We start from the raw sequence: 19,358 nt of genomic DNA, 5'->3' as shown, positions 1-19,358 counted from the left end.
TAAGTTTTATCTGTATTGGCAGAAAATGTTTTGCTTTTTGGCAAATAGGGACAATAGACACAATGCCCACAAGGAAAGCTCCCTTTCACTTGTTTATTAGTTAACCAGTTTGTAACTGGTTCAGACCGAGTAAATCTACTTCTAACTAACTAACTAAAGATAAGTTAGTTAGAAGTAGATTTACTCGGTCTGAACCAGTTACAAACTGAAGAAGCAAGCCTGGATCTTGCGGTAATCAAGTGGTTGCTTTAAGCCGCCTGGATACGGTTTATGCACAGAAGCAAAATATACACCTGCAAGTTTGTGTCCCCAGTGAGCAGGGAGACGCGGCTGTGAAGAGGTGAGACAAGGATGTCGGAGGCTCATGTCCCGGTCCGTTTGCTAATAATACTGTGACTTTGTTTTCTCAGAGTTTTGCTGCAATATTTCAACACAGGTTTGCTTTGTTGTATCTGCTTTTCACCACTGAATGAAGATTTATCTGCTATCAAGCGGTATTAATGTCAATTTCCAGTTAACATTAGAGGACGTTTTTACCTCGGTTAACAATAATCAATGAACATATGCTTACAAAATGTTGCACTCAGCTGGATTATTAAGTGATACAAATCGCTACTAAATATAACATCTGATTTTCTCCACAAAGGACTTATATGGTCTATAAAAGGACTTTGTTCTGTTATCATCACAGAGAAACCGGCATAATATGTGTTTATGTGCAAATCAGTTAGAAATTTGTAGATCACATGTTTTCTCTCTAGCTTGCTGCATATGTTTTCTTTAATACCTGTGATGTCTCAACATTTTGTTTGATATGCTTAAGTAATAAATCCACTGCAGTGGTGTATTTTAGAGATGACAAGCTTTTTTTTAGCTGTTTACTTGTATGTTTGGTAACTTTTTGCAATAAACTGTCTGCATGGGTTTAGGTCTGTGCATGTGTAGTTCATTTTTTTGGGTTTTGTGTTGTTCTGCAGCCATGCATTTCTAAGAAATTGGATTAAATGGGTTAAAATTTTGAGTGCTGAAATCCCCTACTTTAACTATGGTATCTCATATAGCTCTACCATTTTTCTTTATCTATATATTACTGGATTAAATTTAAATTTTAGGGGTCTGCACCACGTTTGATTTCAGCTGACCCTGAGTCATTCGATATATAAACATAATTTACCGGAAAAAATTCCTGTGTCTTTTTATTAAGACAGGTTCTGGACATCTTAGTTTTTCTTCCACATTTTTTGTAAATTTATTTGTATTAAGGAGTAAGAAAGAGGATTCTGTATATACTCCATTCAGTGGAATAGAGAAACTATAAACAACTTAGATTGTTTAAAATTAACCCATTTATGTATTGGCTGTGGGGGAGCACAAAATCCATTTAAACATGGCCTTTACCCTCTCAGATGAACTATGGGAAGCTGAGTTAAAAGAATCCCTAACTAATACCACCCTAGAGAGCAGTGATTTGGAAACTAATGTGTATAATGCTTTCAAAAAATATAAGAATTGCATTGCAAAACAAGTAAAAGTCAGAGCTGAAAATTCTAGCTTAGCAAATTATGTAGAGAAAAAGATTGTGCCTAGAGGTCTACGGTTATTCTTAGACCCAGGCTTCAATGCAAGAGAGGAAGAAGGTGGTTTGGATTTCCTGGATGAATGGAATGAGAAATTATCAACGTGTGCCCTAAGTATGATTGAAATGCTTATAAAAAGGAATGACAAAAGATTAGAAAAACTGAAAGATGATGTTGAGAAAGCTTTGGAGGTGGTAAATAAATTTGACAATGACCCCAACTTTGGCAAATTGAATGAGGAAATGAAAACACATATTTCAAAATTACAAGCAGATATTAAGTTGAGGAAATGTAGAAAACTACACAGAGATCAAGAGGATTATGTAAATAAAAAGGTCTATGTTTATAAGTTTGATAGAGGATCATATGACTCAGGTACTGATATGTCTGATATTGAAACTGATTCAGAAAGGGCGTCAAAAAACGATGGAACACCTGGGTCTCAGAGTTCAGAACAAAGAGGAGAAGAAGGAGGGGGGGTAGGAGGAAGAGGTGGAGAGAACAGAAATTTGAACCTAGTAGAACGGAGGTATCCCCAACGAAATCAGAGAGGGAGAGGAGAGAATATGAGACAAGGGTACAGGAGCAGAGGGAGACCACGCAGAAGACCCTATCAGGGTTACTAGTTCCAAATACAGCTACAGATGAATTGCAGATAATTAATCTTTCTTCGTTCAGGTTAAATCTGACTCATATTGAAGTGTTAAAGAAAGGTTTATCCTTTTGTCCCACAAATAAATTAAACAAATTTGATTTAATTAAGGACCTTCACCTTTTTGCCAGAAAAATAGTGTTACATTACACTATGTTTCAGCGCTCTGAACAACAAAAGGATGAAGAAACTTTAAAGATATTAACATCATTTTTGTCAGAAAATGAAGAGAGTGAGCCCACTACGGGATTAAAGCCTACTTTCAGAACCAATTTTAAATTGAAATCTACTTTCATGCCCTCTATAGCACAAGTTCCAGCTGTGTCACTGTTTGTAAAAGCTGTAGAAAAACAAATCCATAAATTACCAGATGACTGGATATGGGCAGATAATCTAACAGCAAAACAGAGACAGGCTTTAAAAGAGCTAAATTCTGCAAAAGGGGTCATTTTTAAGCCAGCCGACAAGGGCGGAAATTTGGTTCTTTTAGATGAGTCTTTTTACCTGAACGAAGTTAAAAGACAGTTATCAGATAAATTGCAATATGAGAAACTCCCTAGAAATCCTATAAACCAAATGAAGTCCAAATTAAGTAGAATCTTACAAGAGGCCAAAATGGAAGGTCTGATCTCTCCAGACGAGTTCAAATTTATGAATCCGGTGTGTCCGGTTATGCCAACATTTTATATTATCCCGAAAATTCATAAAAATATGACACATCCCCCTGGGCGACCCATTGTGTCTGGGATTGGTGGCATCAGCGAACACATTGGACAATATGTTGACTTCTTCCTGAGACCTTTGCTCTTATCTCTTCCCTCTTATGTAAAAGACACTCCAGACCTGTTGAGGAAACTAGACGACCTAACTGTTTCCCCTGACACTATCCTAGTCTCTTTAGATGTGGAAAGTCTTTATTCATCCATACCACATGAGAAAGGAATTAGTGCCTGTAAACTTTTCTTAGAAAGTAGGGGTTCAAACAGTGACATACATACAGCCTTTGTCATAAAACTTCTTCATTTCATTCTTGAAAACAATGTTTTTCAGTTTGATGGCTCAGTATATAGGCAGGTCAGGGGGACAGCTATGGGTGCAGTATGTGCGCCAACTTATGCGTGTCTCCACTTGGGAGCATGGGAGTTGGATGTCTTTGATCAATATAGTGAGACATTTGATTCCCATGTGTCCCTATGGATTAGGTTTGTGGATGACATCTTTATCCTATGGGATGGCCCCCTGACCCTTTTTAGACATTTGTATCAAAAGGGAAGGAAGCCGTATCTCAACTGAAAATCTTCGTAAGGACACGGCAACAAACAACCTGTTGGAAGCCTCGAGTGGGCATCCAGAGCCCTTGAAAAAGGGCATTCCATATGGCCAACTCTTGAGATTAAAGAGAAATTGTTCTTCAAATACTAAATTTAATTATCATGCTGAGAGAATGTGTAATCGTTTCATTGAAAGAGGTTATTCTCATAACCTGGTTAAAAAAAACCTAAATAAAGTAAGTAAGCTGAACCGTCAAGACCTTTTGTATAATCAAAAAGAAACAAAAATTGAGAATAATATCAGATTCATTACTACATTTAATTGCCAATGGCAAAGTATAAGAAATATTCTATCTCAAAATTGGCATTTTTTAACCTTAGACGAGGCCCCTGTTTCGCTCAGCATTATGGGGCGAAACGCGCGTCGACTTTCCCAGAAACAGCTATCACTGCACCTGTGAATTAAGCAGCTGGCCTAAGCCTGCCCGGGAATTTCAAAATTCAAACTGAAGAAGCAAGCCTGGATCTTGCGGTAATCAAGTGGTTGCTTTAAGCCGCCTGGATACGGTTTATGCACAGAAGCAAAATATACACCTGCAAGTTTGTGTCCCCAGTGAGCAGGGAGACGCGGCTGTGAAGAGGTGAGACAAGGATGTCGGAGGCTCATGTCCCGGTCCGTTTGCTAATAATACTGTGACTTTGTTTTCTCAGAGTTTTGCTGCAATATTTCAACACAGGTTTGCTTTGTTGTATCTGCTTTTCACCACTGAATGAAGATTTATCTGCTATCAAGCGGTATTAATGTCAATTTCCAGTTAACATTAGAGGACGTTTTTACCTCGGTTAACAATAATCAATGAACATATGCTTACAAAATGTTGCACTCAGCTGGATTATTAAGTGATACAAATCGCTACTAAATATAACATCTGATTTTCTCCACAAAGGACTTATATGGTCTATAAAAGGACTTTGTTCTGTTATCATCACAGAGAAACCGGCATAATATGTGTTTATGTGCAAATCAGTTAGAAATTTGTAGATCACATGTTTTCTCTCTAGCTTGCTGCATATGTTTTCTTTAATACCTGTGATGTCTCAACATTTTGTTTGATATGCTTAAGTAATAAATCCACTGCAGTGGTGTATTTTAGAGATGACAAGTTTTTTTAGCTGTTTACTTGTATGTTTGGTAACTTTTTGCAATAAACTGTCTGCATGGGTTTAGGTCTGTGCATGTGTAGTTCATTTTTTGGGGTTTTGTGTTGTTCTGCAGCCATGCATTTCTAAGAAATTGGAGTAAATGGGTTAAAATTTTGAGTGCTGAAATCCCCTACTTTAACTATGGTATCTCATATAGCTCTACCATTTTTCTTTATCTATATATTACTGGATTAAATTTAAATTTTAGGGGTCTGCACCACGTTTGATTTCAGCTGACCCTGAGTCATTCGATATATAAACATAATTTACCGGAAAAAATTCCTGTGTCTTTTTATTAAGACAGGTTCTGGACATCTTAGTTTTTCTTCCACATTTTTTGTAAATATATATATATATATATATATATATATATATATATATATATACACATAGAGAAAGTCCAGCACTCACTTACAAGCTCTCAGCTAAGATTAAAAGCAGAAATGGAAGGGTTAGTTACCGCATCTGGCCAAATGGGACAAGCCCAGGTACCATGTCAAGGTCCCTTCCAAAACCTGGGTCCCTAAACCAGCCAAACAATGCAAGCTCTCAATCAAACAAACTGGGAACAAGTGAAGGGTGCACAGGCTTATGTAATCACCCTAGACATATACAAAACCAGGAAGGGGGATGTGTACCCAGTCCAGTCTGAGGATGCAGTCCCCTTCCGTGTGTTGTGTGTATATATATATATATATATATATATATATATATATATATATATATATATATATATATATATATATATATATATATATATATATATACACACACACACTTTAGTATATTTCATGCCACCCTTTTACCGCCAAATGCAATCATATAAAAAAAAATTGTTATCTTTTTCACAAACTTTGGGCTTCTCACTGCATTGATTTACATACTGCTTATGCAGTTATAACACAAATGGTTGTAAAAGCTTCCCTGGGTTCCCCTTTGTTCAGAAATTTTCTAAAGCTCTCTTGGTTTGAGAGATTCTATAAGAAATCTTGCCAGCACTATAAACCACTTGTCGCAAGTCATTTTTTAACATGAGAATAGTGTGTCTCACAAAGGAGTGTCCCCTGCTTACAACAGGACTCACAAAAAAATCCTAATTTAACAATCTTATAAATAATAAATGTATAGATAGATACCAAATATGCAGCAAATGGCATTGGATTAAGAAAATTGTTCTACAAAAATCTTATTTTGTGGAGAAAAAAAAAATTGCATTGAAATTAAGCAAGAAAAAAAATTAATAAAAAGTATGCTGCACATGCAAAAAATGCTTTGAAAATCATTTTACTAATGCAAAATTCAAAGCGTATTATTTTCCTTATCATAAAAAGGAGTTTCCCCACCTCTGCCAGTGGAATAAACAGGGATGTTTCATGGGTGTAGCTGACATTTCTCTAAATATTTTCCCCTGCAGTTCTCGCTGTTTTTTTCTTGCAAAATGAAAGGTGGTGAGAGTTGTCAAAATATATGAAACACTTGCTTCTTTAACAGAAAAACACATACATACAAAAACAGACAATTGTAATATACTATAAAATCAATGCAGAGAAATTTGATTTGTATTGGCTACAGGATTTAATTTCTAAAGTGCGGTTCCTGCTAACTTTGCTCCCCCGACAAAGTTTCCTATTCCATCAAGGTTCATTACTTTTTATAGAAGGCTATGGCAACTTGCAGGAACAGCACATTTGTTAAGAGAATTACACGAGGGCAGCCTCTGTGAGTGTCGGTGAGGTTTTTCGCGTCTGACCAGGCAATTCTTGATCATCAGGACCTACAGTATATGACCAGGAACCGGTGTTGCACAAACATAGTCTTTGAGTACGTTTCAAGATTAAAATAGGAAACTTTGACTTAACCTTTTTCATTCAAAATGTATAACAAAGGCAAACCTTGAAATCCACCTTAGCGACCAAAACAATCTAAGTAGAACTTTAATTAATAATTAATGAAAGCAAATAATATACTTTAAAAAGAGACAGCTGCTTATTTAAGCTGCATTTTGAGCTCACACATTAGGTTCAACTTAGGGCAAATAGCAAGAATTTATACTGGAATCTCTCCAGTGATCTAAAGTGTACAGCAATTCTGGGAACTGTCTATGTGTTATAAAATAGAAGCATTACTTAGGATGAAATGTAAAGTTCCTGGTTATAAGAGTTAAAATGTTTCTACAGGTTTATAGTCTATGGTTGTATTTTAAAGATGTTTTTCTGTATTTAATTTAAACATCACAGTTGTTGTTTTTTTATGACCTCTACCCTTCACCAATCTAAGAAATATTCTGATATAAAAATAAAATGCTATTTTTCAATAACTATTTTTCAAGGACCGCCACAGTTGAATTGCATAATTAATATATAATAAAGAGACAATGCAAAAGCACTTAGTTTGAATTTCAAATGAAGAATAGTAGATTGTTTTCTCACAAATGTCAGTTAGTTAAATTTTTCTTCCTAATGCATCATGTGACAGCAATCAGCCAATGACAAAATGAATATACGTATATTCTGCGAATGTTGCATATGTTCAGTAGTAGCTGGTGCCTAAGAAAGTGTGCATATAAAAAAGTGTGCATATTTAGATAATAGGAAAGTTGTTTAAAACTGTGTGCTCTATCTGAATAATTTTGACTTGACCGTCCCTTTAATAAAAATATTTTACTGCTGCAGATGCAACTGTTGGGTAAATGAAAAGCAGGCATACATGTGTATGCTCAAAATTAATGGCTATATATCCTCACCTGGAGCAGAATAGGGGTGTTGTTCTAGGTGAGTCACCTACATATTTAATTCTTGTAATGATCTGCAGCACATTTGTATCTTCTATCACTAAACTGATGATCTGCAGCACATTTGTAATAATGTCACACAAAGTCGTAAAAAGTTCACCATAAACACAGGCTAAATGTGCTCACAAGAAACTCTCCATGTGAATGATGCAGCTGATACAAATTAGTGCAGTTGTTTTCTCAGACTGTTCTGTTTTCACACATGAATGACTTTTAGAAAATACTGAACCAAATTAATTCAAATTATCAAAATTTGACACAAATGGCAAAGTCATCTTAAAAAAAAAAGAAAACACTAACAATAATCGACTGATAAGGCCAGTACAAATCTATAGGGCCTACCTGTAGCATTGACAATCCTTTTAGCATGAATTGTTCCTTGAGGAGTGTCTATATCCCACGTTCCATCATTTCTAGGTGTTAATTTAGTCACTTCAGCAGGGAAATATAACTGAGCACCGTATTTCCTGGCTCCAGCTGCAAGAGCCATTGTCAAAGAATATGGATCAATATGACCATCACCAGGATTATATAGACCAGAAAGAATCTATATGAATTATAAATAACAGTTAATTAGTATCTAGAAAAATAATTATTAAACATGCTGATATCAGGAAACATGACTATGTGAACACATGGTTGGGATAGACCTGATGTAAAATTTCAGTGATGACAAGTTTAGTTGCATTCGTTATTTACATATTGACAAAATAAGTGTAAAGTTTTAGTGTCTATAAAGCAATTGGCACTGCCATGGTGTTACTTAGGTTTCTCTCTCTGTTGTGGCCAGTTAGGGACAGTTGTGAATAGGTCGCTAGAGTGTACAGCCAATGGCTGTGTGGAATGTAAGTGTTCTACACTTCCATTTCTAACCAAAACTAAAACACTCACAATTTCAGAATGGAATTACAGGAAAAGGGGACAAAATAAATAATTAGAGTATATTTCAGTTACTGTATTTTTAAGTATACAGTTTACCATTTTATATTACCATCTCAAATTGTTTAATGTTCCTTTAAACGTTTTCAGATTCACTTGAGCTTTGTATATACTATGGTGCAAATAGACAAGTTTTAAAGGGAACCACAGGAAACTGTCCCATCATACTCCGATCTGACACTATGTAGAATGACATAGAAAATGAGCTTGGTTGAGTTTTAACCACCAGTTTACAGTTAAGTACTTGCTTAAATCATTCAAGCTCATCAGTGCCTGCTGTAAAGTTTGGTGGAGGAGGGATAACGGTCTGGGGCTTGAGGGTAGGCTAGACCCCTTAGGTCCAGTGAAGGGTCATCTCAATACTACATGATACAAAGACATTTAAGACAATTGGATGTGTCCAACTTTGTGCTTTGTGGCAACAGTTTGAGGAAGGCCCTTTCCTGTCCCAGCATGGCTGTGTCCGTTTAAACAATGCAAGGTCCATGAAGACATGGTTTGACAAGTTTGTTGTGGAGGAAATCAAGTGGCCTGCACAGATCCGTGACCTCAACCCCAATGAACACCTTAGGGATGAATTAGAACTCTGATTGCAAACCATACCTTCTTGCCCAATATCAGTGCCCGACTTCACAAATGCTTTTCAAGCTGAATGGGCTCTAATTCCCACAGGCAGACTCCAAAATCTAGTGGAAAGGCTTTCCAAAAACGTGGTGGCTATTATAACTGGTAACTCTATATTAACGACCGGTTTTGGAATGGGATGCCCAATGAGCTAATGTTGGTGTGATGGTCAGGTGTCTATATACTTTTGCCATATAGTGCAAAAAAAAAAATAAAAGTGTGATTCAAGCTATGTTCTTAAAGGGACAGTCTAGGCCAAAATAAACTTTCATGATTCAGATAGAGCATGTAATTTTAAACAATTTGCCAATTTACTTTTATCACCAATTTTGCTTTGTTCTCTTGGTATTCTTAATTGAAAGCTTAACCTAGGAGGTTCATATGCTAATTTCTTAGACCTTGAAGCCCACCTCTTTCAGATTGCATTTTAACAGTTTTTCACCACTAGAGGGTGTTAGTTCACGAATTTCATATAGATAACACTGTGCTCGTGCACAAGAAGTTATCTGGGAGCAGGCACTGATTGGCTAGACTGCAAGTCTGTCAAAAGAACTGAAAAAAGGGGCAGTTTGCAGAGGCTTAGATACAAGATAATCACAGAGGTTAAAAGTATATTATTATAACTGTGTTAGTTATGCAAAACTGGGAAATGGGTAATAAAGGGATTATCTATCTTTTAAAACAATAAAAATTCTGGTGTAGACTGTCCCTTTAACTTTAATAAACAAGGAAACAAGTGTGTTTAGTTTATGTATGTAAACAGAGTATACATATAAGCTTAAAAGTGCATAACAGGAGTTTTGTGCATGGTTGCAGTAAATTCACATACGGAATGTGAAAGCCTTCTGGATAGATAAACACTGTGGCTGCTGCAATTGTTTCTCAATTGCCAAACTCCCACCACCGTCTTATTTGAAGGAGCCAATCAGATTTTTCTACTGGAGTAGATATAATTATCCACTGTTATTTTGTGAGTAAAAGAAGAGGCCTGTCAGGGAATTACAGACTTGTGGTATCTTCAGTTTTGCACTTCCAGTTCTCTGAATTGGAAAACCCCAAGAGATAAAGAGGGAAAGAAATACTGAAAGTATGTTGCAAAGTTGTTGTTTTTTTTTTTTTTTAATATGCATAATTAAAATGCACAGTCTAGTCAAAATTAAACTTTCAGAATTCAGATAGGGCATACAATTTTAAACAACTTTCATTTTACTTTCATCATCACATTTGCTTTGTTCTCTTGTTATTCTTTGTTGAAAGCTAAGCCTAGGAAGGCTCATATGCTAATTTCTACGTCCTTGAAGGCCACCTCTTATCTCAATGCATTTGTACAGTATTTAACAGCTATACAGCGCTAGTTCCATAAAGATAACATTGTGCTCACTCTCGTGGATTTATTTAGAACCCACAGCACTGAGTGGCTAAAATGCAAGTCTGTCAAAAGAACTGTGATAAGGGGCAGAGGCTTAGATACAAGTCAATTACAGATGTAAAAAGTACATTAATATAACAATGTTGGTTATGCAAAACTGGAGAATGGGTAATAAATGGGATTATCTATCTTTTTAACCCCTTAATGACCGGACCATTTTTCAATTTTCTTACCCTTAATGACAATGGCTATTTTTACATTTCTGCAGTGTTTGCGTTTAGCTGTAATTTTCCTCTTACTCGTTTACTGTACCCACACATATTATATACCGTTTTTCTCGTCATTAAATGGACTTTCTAAAGATACCATTATTTTCATCATATCTTATAATTTACTAAAAAAAAAAATGATAAAATATGAGGAAAAAATGGAAAAAAACACACACTTTTTCTAACTTTGACCCCCAAAATCTGTTACACATCTACAATCACCAAAAAGCACCCATGCTAAATAGCTTATAAATTTTGTCCTGAGTTTAGAAATACCCAATGTTTACATGTTCTTTGCTTTTTTTGCAATTTATGGGGCAATAAATACAAGTAGCACTTTGCTATTTCCAAACCACTTTTTTTCAAAATTAGCGCTAGTTACTTTGGAACCCTGATATCTGTCAGGAATACCTGAATATCCCTTGACATGTATATATTTTGTTTTAGAAGACATCCCAAAGTATTGATCTAGGCCCATTTTGGTATATTTCATGCCACCATTTCACCGCCAAATGCGATAAAAAAAAAAAGTTCACTTTTTCACAAATTTTGTCACAAATTTTAGGTTTCCCACTGAAATTATTTACAAACAGCTTCTGCAATTATGGCACAAATGGTTGTAAATGCTTCTCTGGGTTCCCCTTTTTCAGAAATAACAGACTTATATGGCTTTGTGGTTGCTTTTTGGTAATTAGAAGGCCGCTAAATGCCGCTGCGCACCACACATGTTTTATGCCCAGGATTGAAGGGGTTAATTAGGGAGCTTGTAGGGTTAATTTTAGCTTTAGTGTAGTGTAGTAGACAACCCCAAGTATTGATCTAGGCCCATTTTGGTATATTTTATGCCACCATTTCACCGCCAAATGCGAGCAAATAAAAAAAAAAAAAAAACTAAATTTTTCACAATTTTAGGTTTCTCACTGAAATTATTTACAAACAGCTTGTGCTATTATGGCAGAAATTGTTGTAAAAGCTTCTCTGGGATCCCCTTTGTTCAGAAATAGCAGATTTATATGGCTTTGGCGTTGCTTTTTGGTAATTAGAAGGCCGCTAAATGCTGCTGCGCACCACACGTGAATTATGCCCAGCAGTGAAGGGGTTAAATTAAGTAGCTTGTAGGGAGCTTGCAGGGTTAATTTTAGAGATCAGCCTCCCACCTGACACATCCCACCCCCTGATCCCTCCCAAACAGCTCTCTTCCCTCCCCCACCCCACAATTGTTACCGACATCTTAAGTACTGGCAGAAAGTCTGCCAGTACTAAATAAAAGAGTTTTTTTTTTTTTTTTAAATAAAAATTATAAAATATTTTAGTTGTGATGGACCCCTGCCTTAGCACCAACCTCCCTGATCCCCCCCTCCAGCTCTCTAACCCTCTCCCCTACCTAATTACCGCCATCTTGGGTACTGGCAGCTGTCTGCCAGTACCCAGTTTGGCCCCACAAACCAAACTATTTTAATGTTATTTATAACTTTTATTTGTATGTTTAATTATTTCTGTAGTGTAGCAGCCCCCCACAATACCCCCTCCCCCTCCCAGGTCCTTTTAAATGTAAAAAAAAAACAAAAAAAACTTTTTTTCCCCTTCCTTTTCATTGGTGTCAGTGTGGCTAATGCGCGCATGTGCACGTGCACGTGCACCCACGTGCACACGCACACCCGCGCACGTGCACACGCGCACACACGCTCCCTCCTCCCACCGGACAAAGGCACCATCGGCACCATCACTACCGGTGCAGAGAGGGCCACAGAGTGGCTCTCTCTGCATCGGAGTCTTGTAAAGGGGTATTGCAGGATGCCTCCATATCGAGGCATCACTGCAATACCCTCAGAGCTGCTGGAAGTGATTGTGATCACTTCCAGCACTCTGTTAGACAACTGACGTACCAGGTACGTCCATTGTCATTAACTGCTTGTTAATGCATGACGTACCTGGTACGTCAGTTGTCATTAAGGGGTTAAACAATAAAAAATCTGTAGTAGACTGTCCCTTTAGGCATTTGATATTTTACTCTAGAAGTGATTAATGCCCCTTTAATCATATCATGTGGTAAATGGGAGCCCAATTATCTAAAGCTCTCCACTCCGGCAAGATTATCTAAGAGGTCTTATCAGTACTATGAGGTGCCTGGATGTGAAGAAGAGGAATGAACAAGACAATTTAATACTCAAAAACACCTTCAAATACTTTGTGTAACCTCTCCCCATGCTGGTACATTTGTGATCAATCCCAATAGTTAGTTGGGACCCAAAGTAAAATAAGTTTCTAAAAAAAAAAAATGTGTGTGTTCGAGTTTGTAGCGACTGGTGAAGTTTTTAAATAGCACAGCTCCCAATTGCACCCTTACTGTAATACTCCACCTCTATGCCCGATTTGTTTTTTAAAGGGATAGTAAACTCAAAATAAATCTTGCATGATTCAGAGCATGTCATTTTAAGACACTCTTGAATTGTTGAAAAATAATATGTACATATACTATACTACTTGGAGCAAGCTGGTGATTGGCACCAGTACACATTTGTCTCTTATGATTGGCTCCCTAGATGTGTTCAGCTACCTCCCAGTAGAGCTCTGCTGCTCCTTCAGCAAAAGAGAATGAGAAAAAAGCAATTTTTTTTAAAAAATAGAAGTAGATTGAGAAGTTGTTTCAAATTGTATGATCTATTTGAATCATGAAAGAAACATTTTGGGTTTCATGTCCCTTTAACTTGTGCACACAAACACACACATACAGTTACACGCACAAACACGCAGGCATGGCCGTAAGTATTACATTATAAAGTATTTGTACACTTGCACTTTAAGAGAGAAACACAAAAAAGCCTGACTGGAGTTTGCCAAAATGCATATTGACAAGCCACATTCCTTCTGGAAGAATGTCCTTTAGAGAGAAAAAAACACAAAAGCAGAGCATTTTGACAAATCACAACTCTGTGTTTTGAGGTTGTTTAACTGCCTCTGGGTGCCTAGAATCTGTACACGGCACAATACAATCAAAAGACTATTCCAGCATTCTGGAGCGAAATCTGTGTTTCACTTGCAGGTCATGGGCCTTCCAGCAGGATAATCACCCGAAACATACCTCAAAAAGCACCCAAGAATGGATGAGAGACAGAAATGAAACTACGATTGGTGCAGTGGCACCAGGGCCCATGTATTGAGAGGGCCCATTGCAGACAGTCTATACACATACAGCCTTTTTAAAGAAATGTAGAAAGTTGCATGAATTCATATTTGGAAGAGTAAACTGTATTTTAATAAAACTTCAAACACAGGCAAGTTTTCTTAACACAAGCTAAGGGTCTAAATGTAAAAAAGAAAAGTAACATATTAAAGTGCCCCTGTAGTTGAAAAATGACATGCTAATTGTAATACTAGCGATCCTGCACGTCTATGTATTTAACCCTCGCAACAGTGTTCAACACATAGGTAATGTACCACTCAGGACCATCAGAACACTGCAAGTCCCAAGTGGAAACTGCCACAGGGTCATGTGACTAGCACAGATTACTGGATAAGTGGCAGGTTATGTTCAGGACAAGCAGGGCTCTGCAGTTCCCGAACAGAAATGTTACCCCTTTGTGGGGTTGAAGCACATAGGGGTGCAGGGTCACTAGTCTGAAAATGACATGTTCTAACAAATGAGGGCATGTAATTTTTCAACTATAATGGTCATTTTAAGGGTAAATAGGTCTATTGATCATGTTTATTTTATCAATGTACAATTTTAAAACTTCACAATGACAGTACTGTTTTACTATAATGTTAAATTACTATATTTCATGGTAAAGTTTAATAAGATCTCAAAACAAGCAAAGAAGACAAACATCTACACTAGTAATAGTTAATGAACACTAGCTTACTTACCCTATCCATATTCAGTAAAGGGAACAACTCCTGCACTTTTTCAGGTCCAATCAGATATTGTGGATTTTGATGCCAACGAGCACGTGTCATTTGGTACTTAAATTCATCTGCTCTTGCTGGAGTTGAGGCAATTCTAATACTACCAGGTTGATGAAACCCAACAGCCTAAACAGAGCATAAAACAAACTGATGACTGCATTATATTTAAATTGTTTTTTAAATATATTATGTATTCTTATTATTTATAATTATACATTTGATTTATATGTTGGCCATTTCTTTCATTCTATTAATAAAATACATGATGGATGTGGTGGTGTTCCCCTAAAACACATGTGTATATTTATTGCATGAATTAATAAATGTGCATCTACAGAGCATATATAATATCTGGAGTGTCAGTCATTCATCTGTAATTTATTTCTGCTGTTTGCACACTGCAGCAGGGTGTTTTAGATTCTTATGCAGCCTATATATTACTCAGTAAGAGTTAACATTCCATACTCCTTTATATAAATAAAACTTTAGCTAAGATTGTGAATGGATGCAAACATCCCAGGCCTTACTCTACCAATATCACAATAAAATCAATGATAAGAGGTATATAATGTGCAGCTACTTATTAGCAGCTACCTTTCACCTCCTGAGTTGACCTAGACATGGTTTTCAACAAAAGATACCAAGAGAACTAAGCAAATTAGATATTTTTGTATGTATAATGTATGTATAATTGTATGCAATATCCGAGTCATAAAAGAAAAATTTTAGGTTTCTTGTTCAATTAATGCAAATAGAAAAAAATAATAAAAGGGACATTCATCTCATAACACAAAGCCCCAAAACTCAGTTACTCATTTAATTCTTATTAAAATATCAATACTTTAACAAATGAATAACATACCTAAATACAAAAGAAGATTTTTGTTTGTAAAATAGGATTCTACTTTTCCCTTTTTATATTCTTAAGACCCTGACGTATCCCTTTTGTCACTTTGTCATGGCTCACCAATGCTCATTTCCAGGGCAGCCATCAGGGGGTGACTCCAGTCAGGGGCCCCATGTCAAAGGGGGGCCCCGGGCTCTGACAGTGCTAGAACGCCATTTATCTGGTGTAATAAATGAAGGCACTAGTGAGAACATGAACCCATTACTGGGTCAATCAGATGATGCATTAGTGCCTATCTCCTATGTATGATCTGATTGGTCCATTCCACCATCTATTTTTGCCTCTACCTGAGGGGTTCAAGGGAGGTGAAGCCCCCCTTGTAAACCTCATTCCCCAAGGTTCACTTGGGGTAGATGCCAGAGGATCGTCGGGACGCCCCCCCCCCCCCCCAACCCTCCAGGCAGAGGCAAAAACAAATAGTGAAGATGGGTGAATTACAGTGCTTCTGCTTTCAGCGGCACACTTTCAGAAGGCAGAGGAGCAGGATAGCTTACTAGGTATGTTTGCTAAAAACAAACATGCAATTTGTTAAAGAAGGATGCTCAGAGCTATAGTCAAGCTCCTGCTTTAAAACATGGATCAGACAGGGGCTGTTTATTCTGCAGCTGAGAGACTGTGTGGAACTCTAAAGCTGACCCCTTCACCCACTGACACCAATGAATCTTGCTGTAAATACCATCTATACTGCTGGAAAAAAGTCTCACACACCCATGATTAACCCCTCCTACCCCGGCGATCGTGCCTGTAAAGTGACCAGCATCGCCGGGGCTTCACGTTGTGTGTGATGACGTCACCAAGCAACTTTATTGAAAAATCACAATGACAAGTATAGGGAAAGGGGGCATGCTGCTTAGAAGCCTGTATCTCAGGCATCTAAGCAACTACAGACCCCCCCAAGACCCACCGCTAGAATGGTAATTGCCTAACCTTTCCAAAGGTATAAGTCTTTTGGATCTGATTTTTTTTTTTTTTTTTAAGTTAAAAAAAATATATATTTAAAAAAAATAAAAAAAACTCAAATCAGCCAAGCACCCAGGTGGGAAAGCGCTGAGCACTCAAAGGGTTAAAAATGTCTTGGTGACTTTGATCAGTTGCAGTATTAACTGTTAAACTGCTGGTTAAAGTCATCAAGATATTTCTTAAATCTGCAAAAAGTTTTTTTTTTTTAATTAATGTATATCATACACAGATAAAATACATATAATTAAAAAATCAAAACAATATGCTGGTCTGGTGAGAACAAGCAGATGAGTTGCATGGATCTCTATTTGTAAATATCTGAATAAACTGTGAAGGTATCATATTTTACCTCAGAAAACATTAGATTGCTCTTTATAATTCACCACTTTCCTGCCTCATTATATAACAGTATTTCTAAAGTTTGTATTAATGAAACACAAAATAACCGACAAAAACATGTTATATGCATTATTAAAGAATACAAACAATCATTAAAGTGACGTAACAAATCCATCTTGAATATGGAAAAGCACTGTGTAAGAATGCTACAATATGTTTTTGCCCAATAAGAGCTTAAAGTGAAAGTTAATCCTAGCATTTCACAAACGCTAGGATTGACTATTGAAACTAATTAAGGGGACTTTCATTCATGAAGTATAAGATACTTCATGTAGAAATCTCCTTTATTTGTCTCAACCGATCGGCGATTTGAGCTACTAACAAAGCCCACGGCTAAAAATAAATTTTGCTAAGAGGTGACGTTTTCACCTCTTAGCCAATAGCAGTGCGGTAAATCCGGCTTGGCGCCCATGGGAGCCGGATTTATCGCACTGCTATTGGCTAAGAGGTAAAAACTTCACATCTTAGGGAAAAAAAATGTTGCCGTGGCATTTGTTAGCAGCTCAAATCGCCGATCGGTTGAAACAAATAAAGGAGCTTTCTACATGAAGTATTTTATACTTCATGAATGAAAGTCCCCTTTATGTGTTTCAATAGTCAATCCTAGCGTTTGTGAAACGCTAGGATTTACTTTCACTTTAAATCTGTTAAAACAGATTTTAATACTAACTTCAAGTGCATGTTTGTACACATCTAGTCCCTGAGGACAGACAACTTCAATATCTTCATTAGGGAGACAGGGCTCAAAAGGAATTGGAGCATATAAAAAAAAAGATGTGACTGACCCAAATTTACATCTGTACTGCATGTGTGTCACTCAGATGACTCCAAATAAGCAACGCATTTAATTTCCCTGATAAATATATGTCCCTGTGTACTCCCCACCACTCACAAAATGTATGCGTTTGTGAGTTGGATATAAATGAGGTTTTGCATGACACTGGCATCATGGGTAATCTTGTGCATGATGTCAAGAGGAATCTCCCAGACATCAGGAATAATCAGAGGTTTGCAAACTACCTGGAATTGCTTTTTTCTTTTTTTTTTCTTCTTCCTTTAGAAATAGCTGTTTTTATTCACCAACAACCTTGCCTATCTGCAGATTTAGCCCTTTTGAAATGATGCATACATTGCTTGCAGCTGTTAAAGGGACGCAGAACCCAATTTTTTTTCTTTCATGATTCAGATTGAGCATGAAATTTTAAGCAACTTTCTAATTTACTCCTATTATTATTTTTTCTTGGTTCTCTTGCTATCTTTATTTTAAAAGCAGGGAAATAAATCTTAGCAGCCAGCCCATTTTAGGTTAAGCACCATGGATAGCGCTTACTTATTGGAGGCTTACATTTACCCACCAATAAGCAAGCATAACCCAGGTTTTCAACTAAAAATGGTCCGGCTCCTATGCATCACATTCCTGCTTTTTAAATATAGATAGCAAGAGAACGAAGAAAAATTGATAATAGGAGTAAATTAGAAATTTGCTTAAAATTGCATGCTCTATCTGAATCATGAAAGAAAAAATTTGGGTTGAGTGTCCCTTTAAATTTCAATGCCCTTTTTTGCTTCACGTGTGCAGTGCATGCGTTAGGGTTTGGCTTAAACTAAAAGTGGCAGCGCATGGGGACTGGGAAGAAGTGGGGGGCCCGATCAATGGTTTAGTAAGGGACCCCAAAATTTCTAGTGGCGGCCCTGGTCCTTTCTTCTTCTGTCCAATCTCTCTCTAAATTATTTTTCTACTTGGAGCCTATCTAGAAGCAGAACAACAGGACCTTAAACTCCCTTGTTGCTTGTAATTAACAGGATGGACATTTGTAGAGTAGTTTAAAGAAAAACATTGGTTGAAAGTGAACACATAGGCCTAGTCAAATGCCTAAGTCGAATACAACTGTTAACACACTGCGTTATTTTTTGCTTGGCCTCGTGCAAATAATAACACATTCAGGTAATAATAGTTGTAGGTTAAAATGCAAAACGTTTAACCAAAGCATTGTGAATGCACCCGGTACATAAATAGTGCATCTTATACTTGCAATGGATCCTATACTTGCAATGGGAAGCAGCAGTAGCGCACTCATTGCACACCTGTTACAAGTTGTTCAGTTCATGATGCATCCAAAATACAGCTTTCACATTTGGCGCTTTTGAATACCAGCTATTAATTGTTATCACCTGCTATCCAGCGTTCTATAACATGATAGCTGTTTAGCAAAGGACTTTACCGTTATCACCTGCTGGATATCCAGCGTTCTATAACATGATAGCCGTTTACCAAAAACTCCACTACTTGAGCAGAGTTTGCTCTCCTGTTTATCGCGCAATCGTTATCCAACATGATTTTTAGCACAGGTCCTCATAGAAATCTATTATCTGATGAAAAAAAGCACCTGCACTATATGACATAAATATTATAATGTCTATTATACTTACATGTGCAAAATATATATTGACTCTGGACATAATAGCAGCACAAAAATGCAAGCCATATAGA

General features: G+C 36.9%; 1 protein-coding gene across 1 annotated transcript in view; it reads right to left on the bottom strand.

Annotated features, from left to right (window-relative positions):
* Nucleotides 1-19,358, bottom strand: part of DMGDH (dimethylglycine dehydrogenase) — a 271,725-nt gene that overhangs the window by 227,101 nt on the left and 25,266 nt on the right. Inside the window, exons 4-5 of the mRNA XM_053701370.1 lie at nucleotides 14,563-14,727; nucleotides 7,837-8,041 (exon numbers count right to left, since the gene is read on the bottom strand). Of these exons, the coding sequence (XP_053557345.1) occupies nucleotides 7,837-8,041; nucleotides 14,563-14,727 (370 nt within the window). The remainder of the gene's footprint in view (nucleotides 1-7,836; nucleotides 8,042-14,562; nucleotides 14,728-19,358) is intronic.

The sequence above is a fragment of the Bombina bombina genome, chromosome 2 (genome assembly GCF_027579735.1).
Source record: "Bombina bombina isolate aBomBom1 chromosome 2, aBomBom1.pri, whole genome shotgun sequence".
NCBI classification, from domain to species: Eukaryota; Metazoa; Chordata; class Amphibia; order Anura; family Bombinatoridae; genus Bombina; species Bombina bombina.
This window is presented reverse-complemented; position numbering and strand designations above follow the sequence as displayed.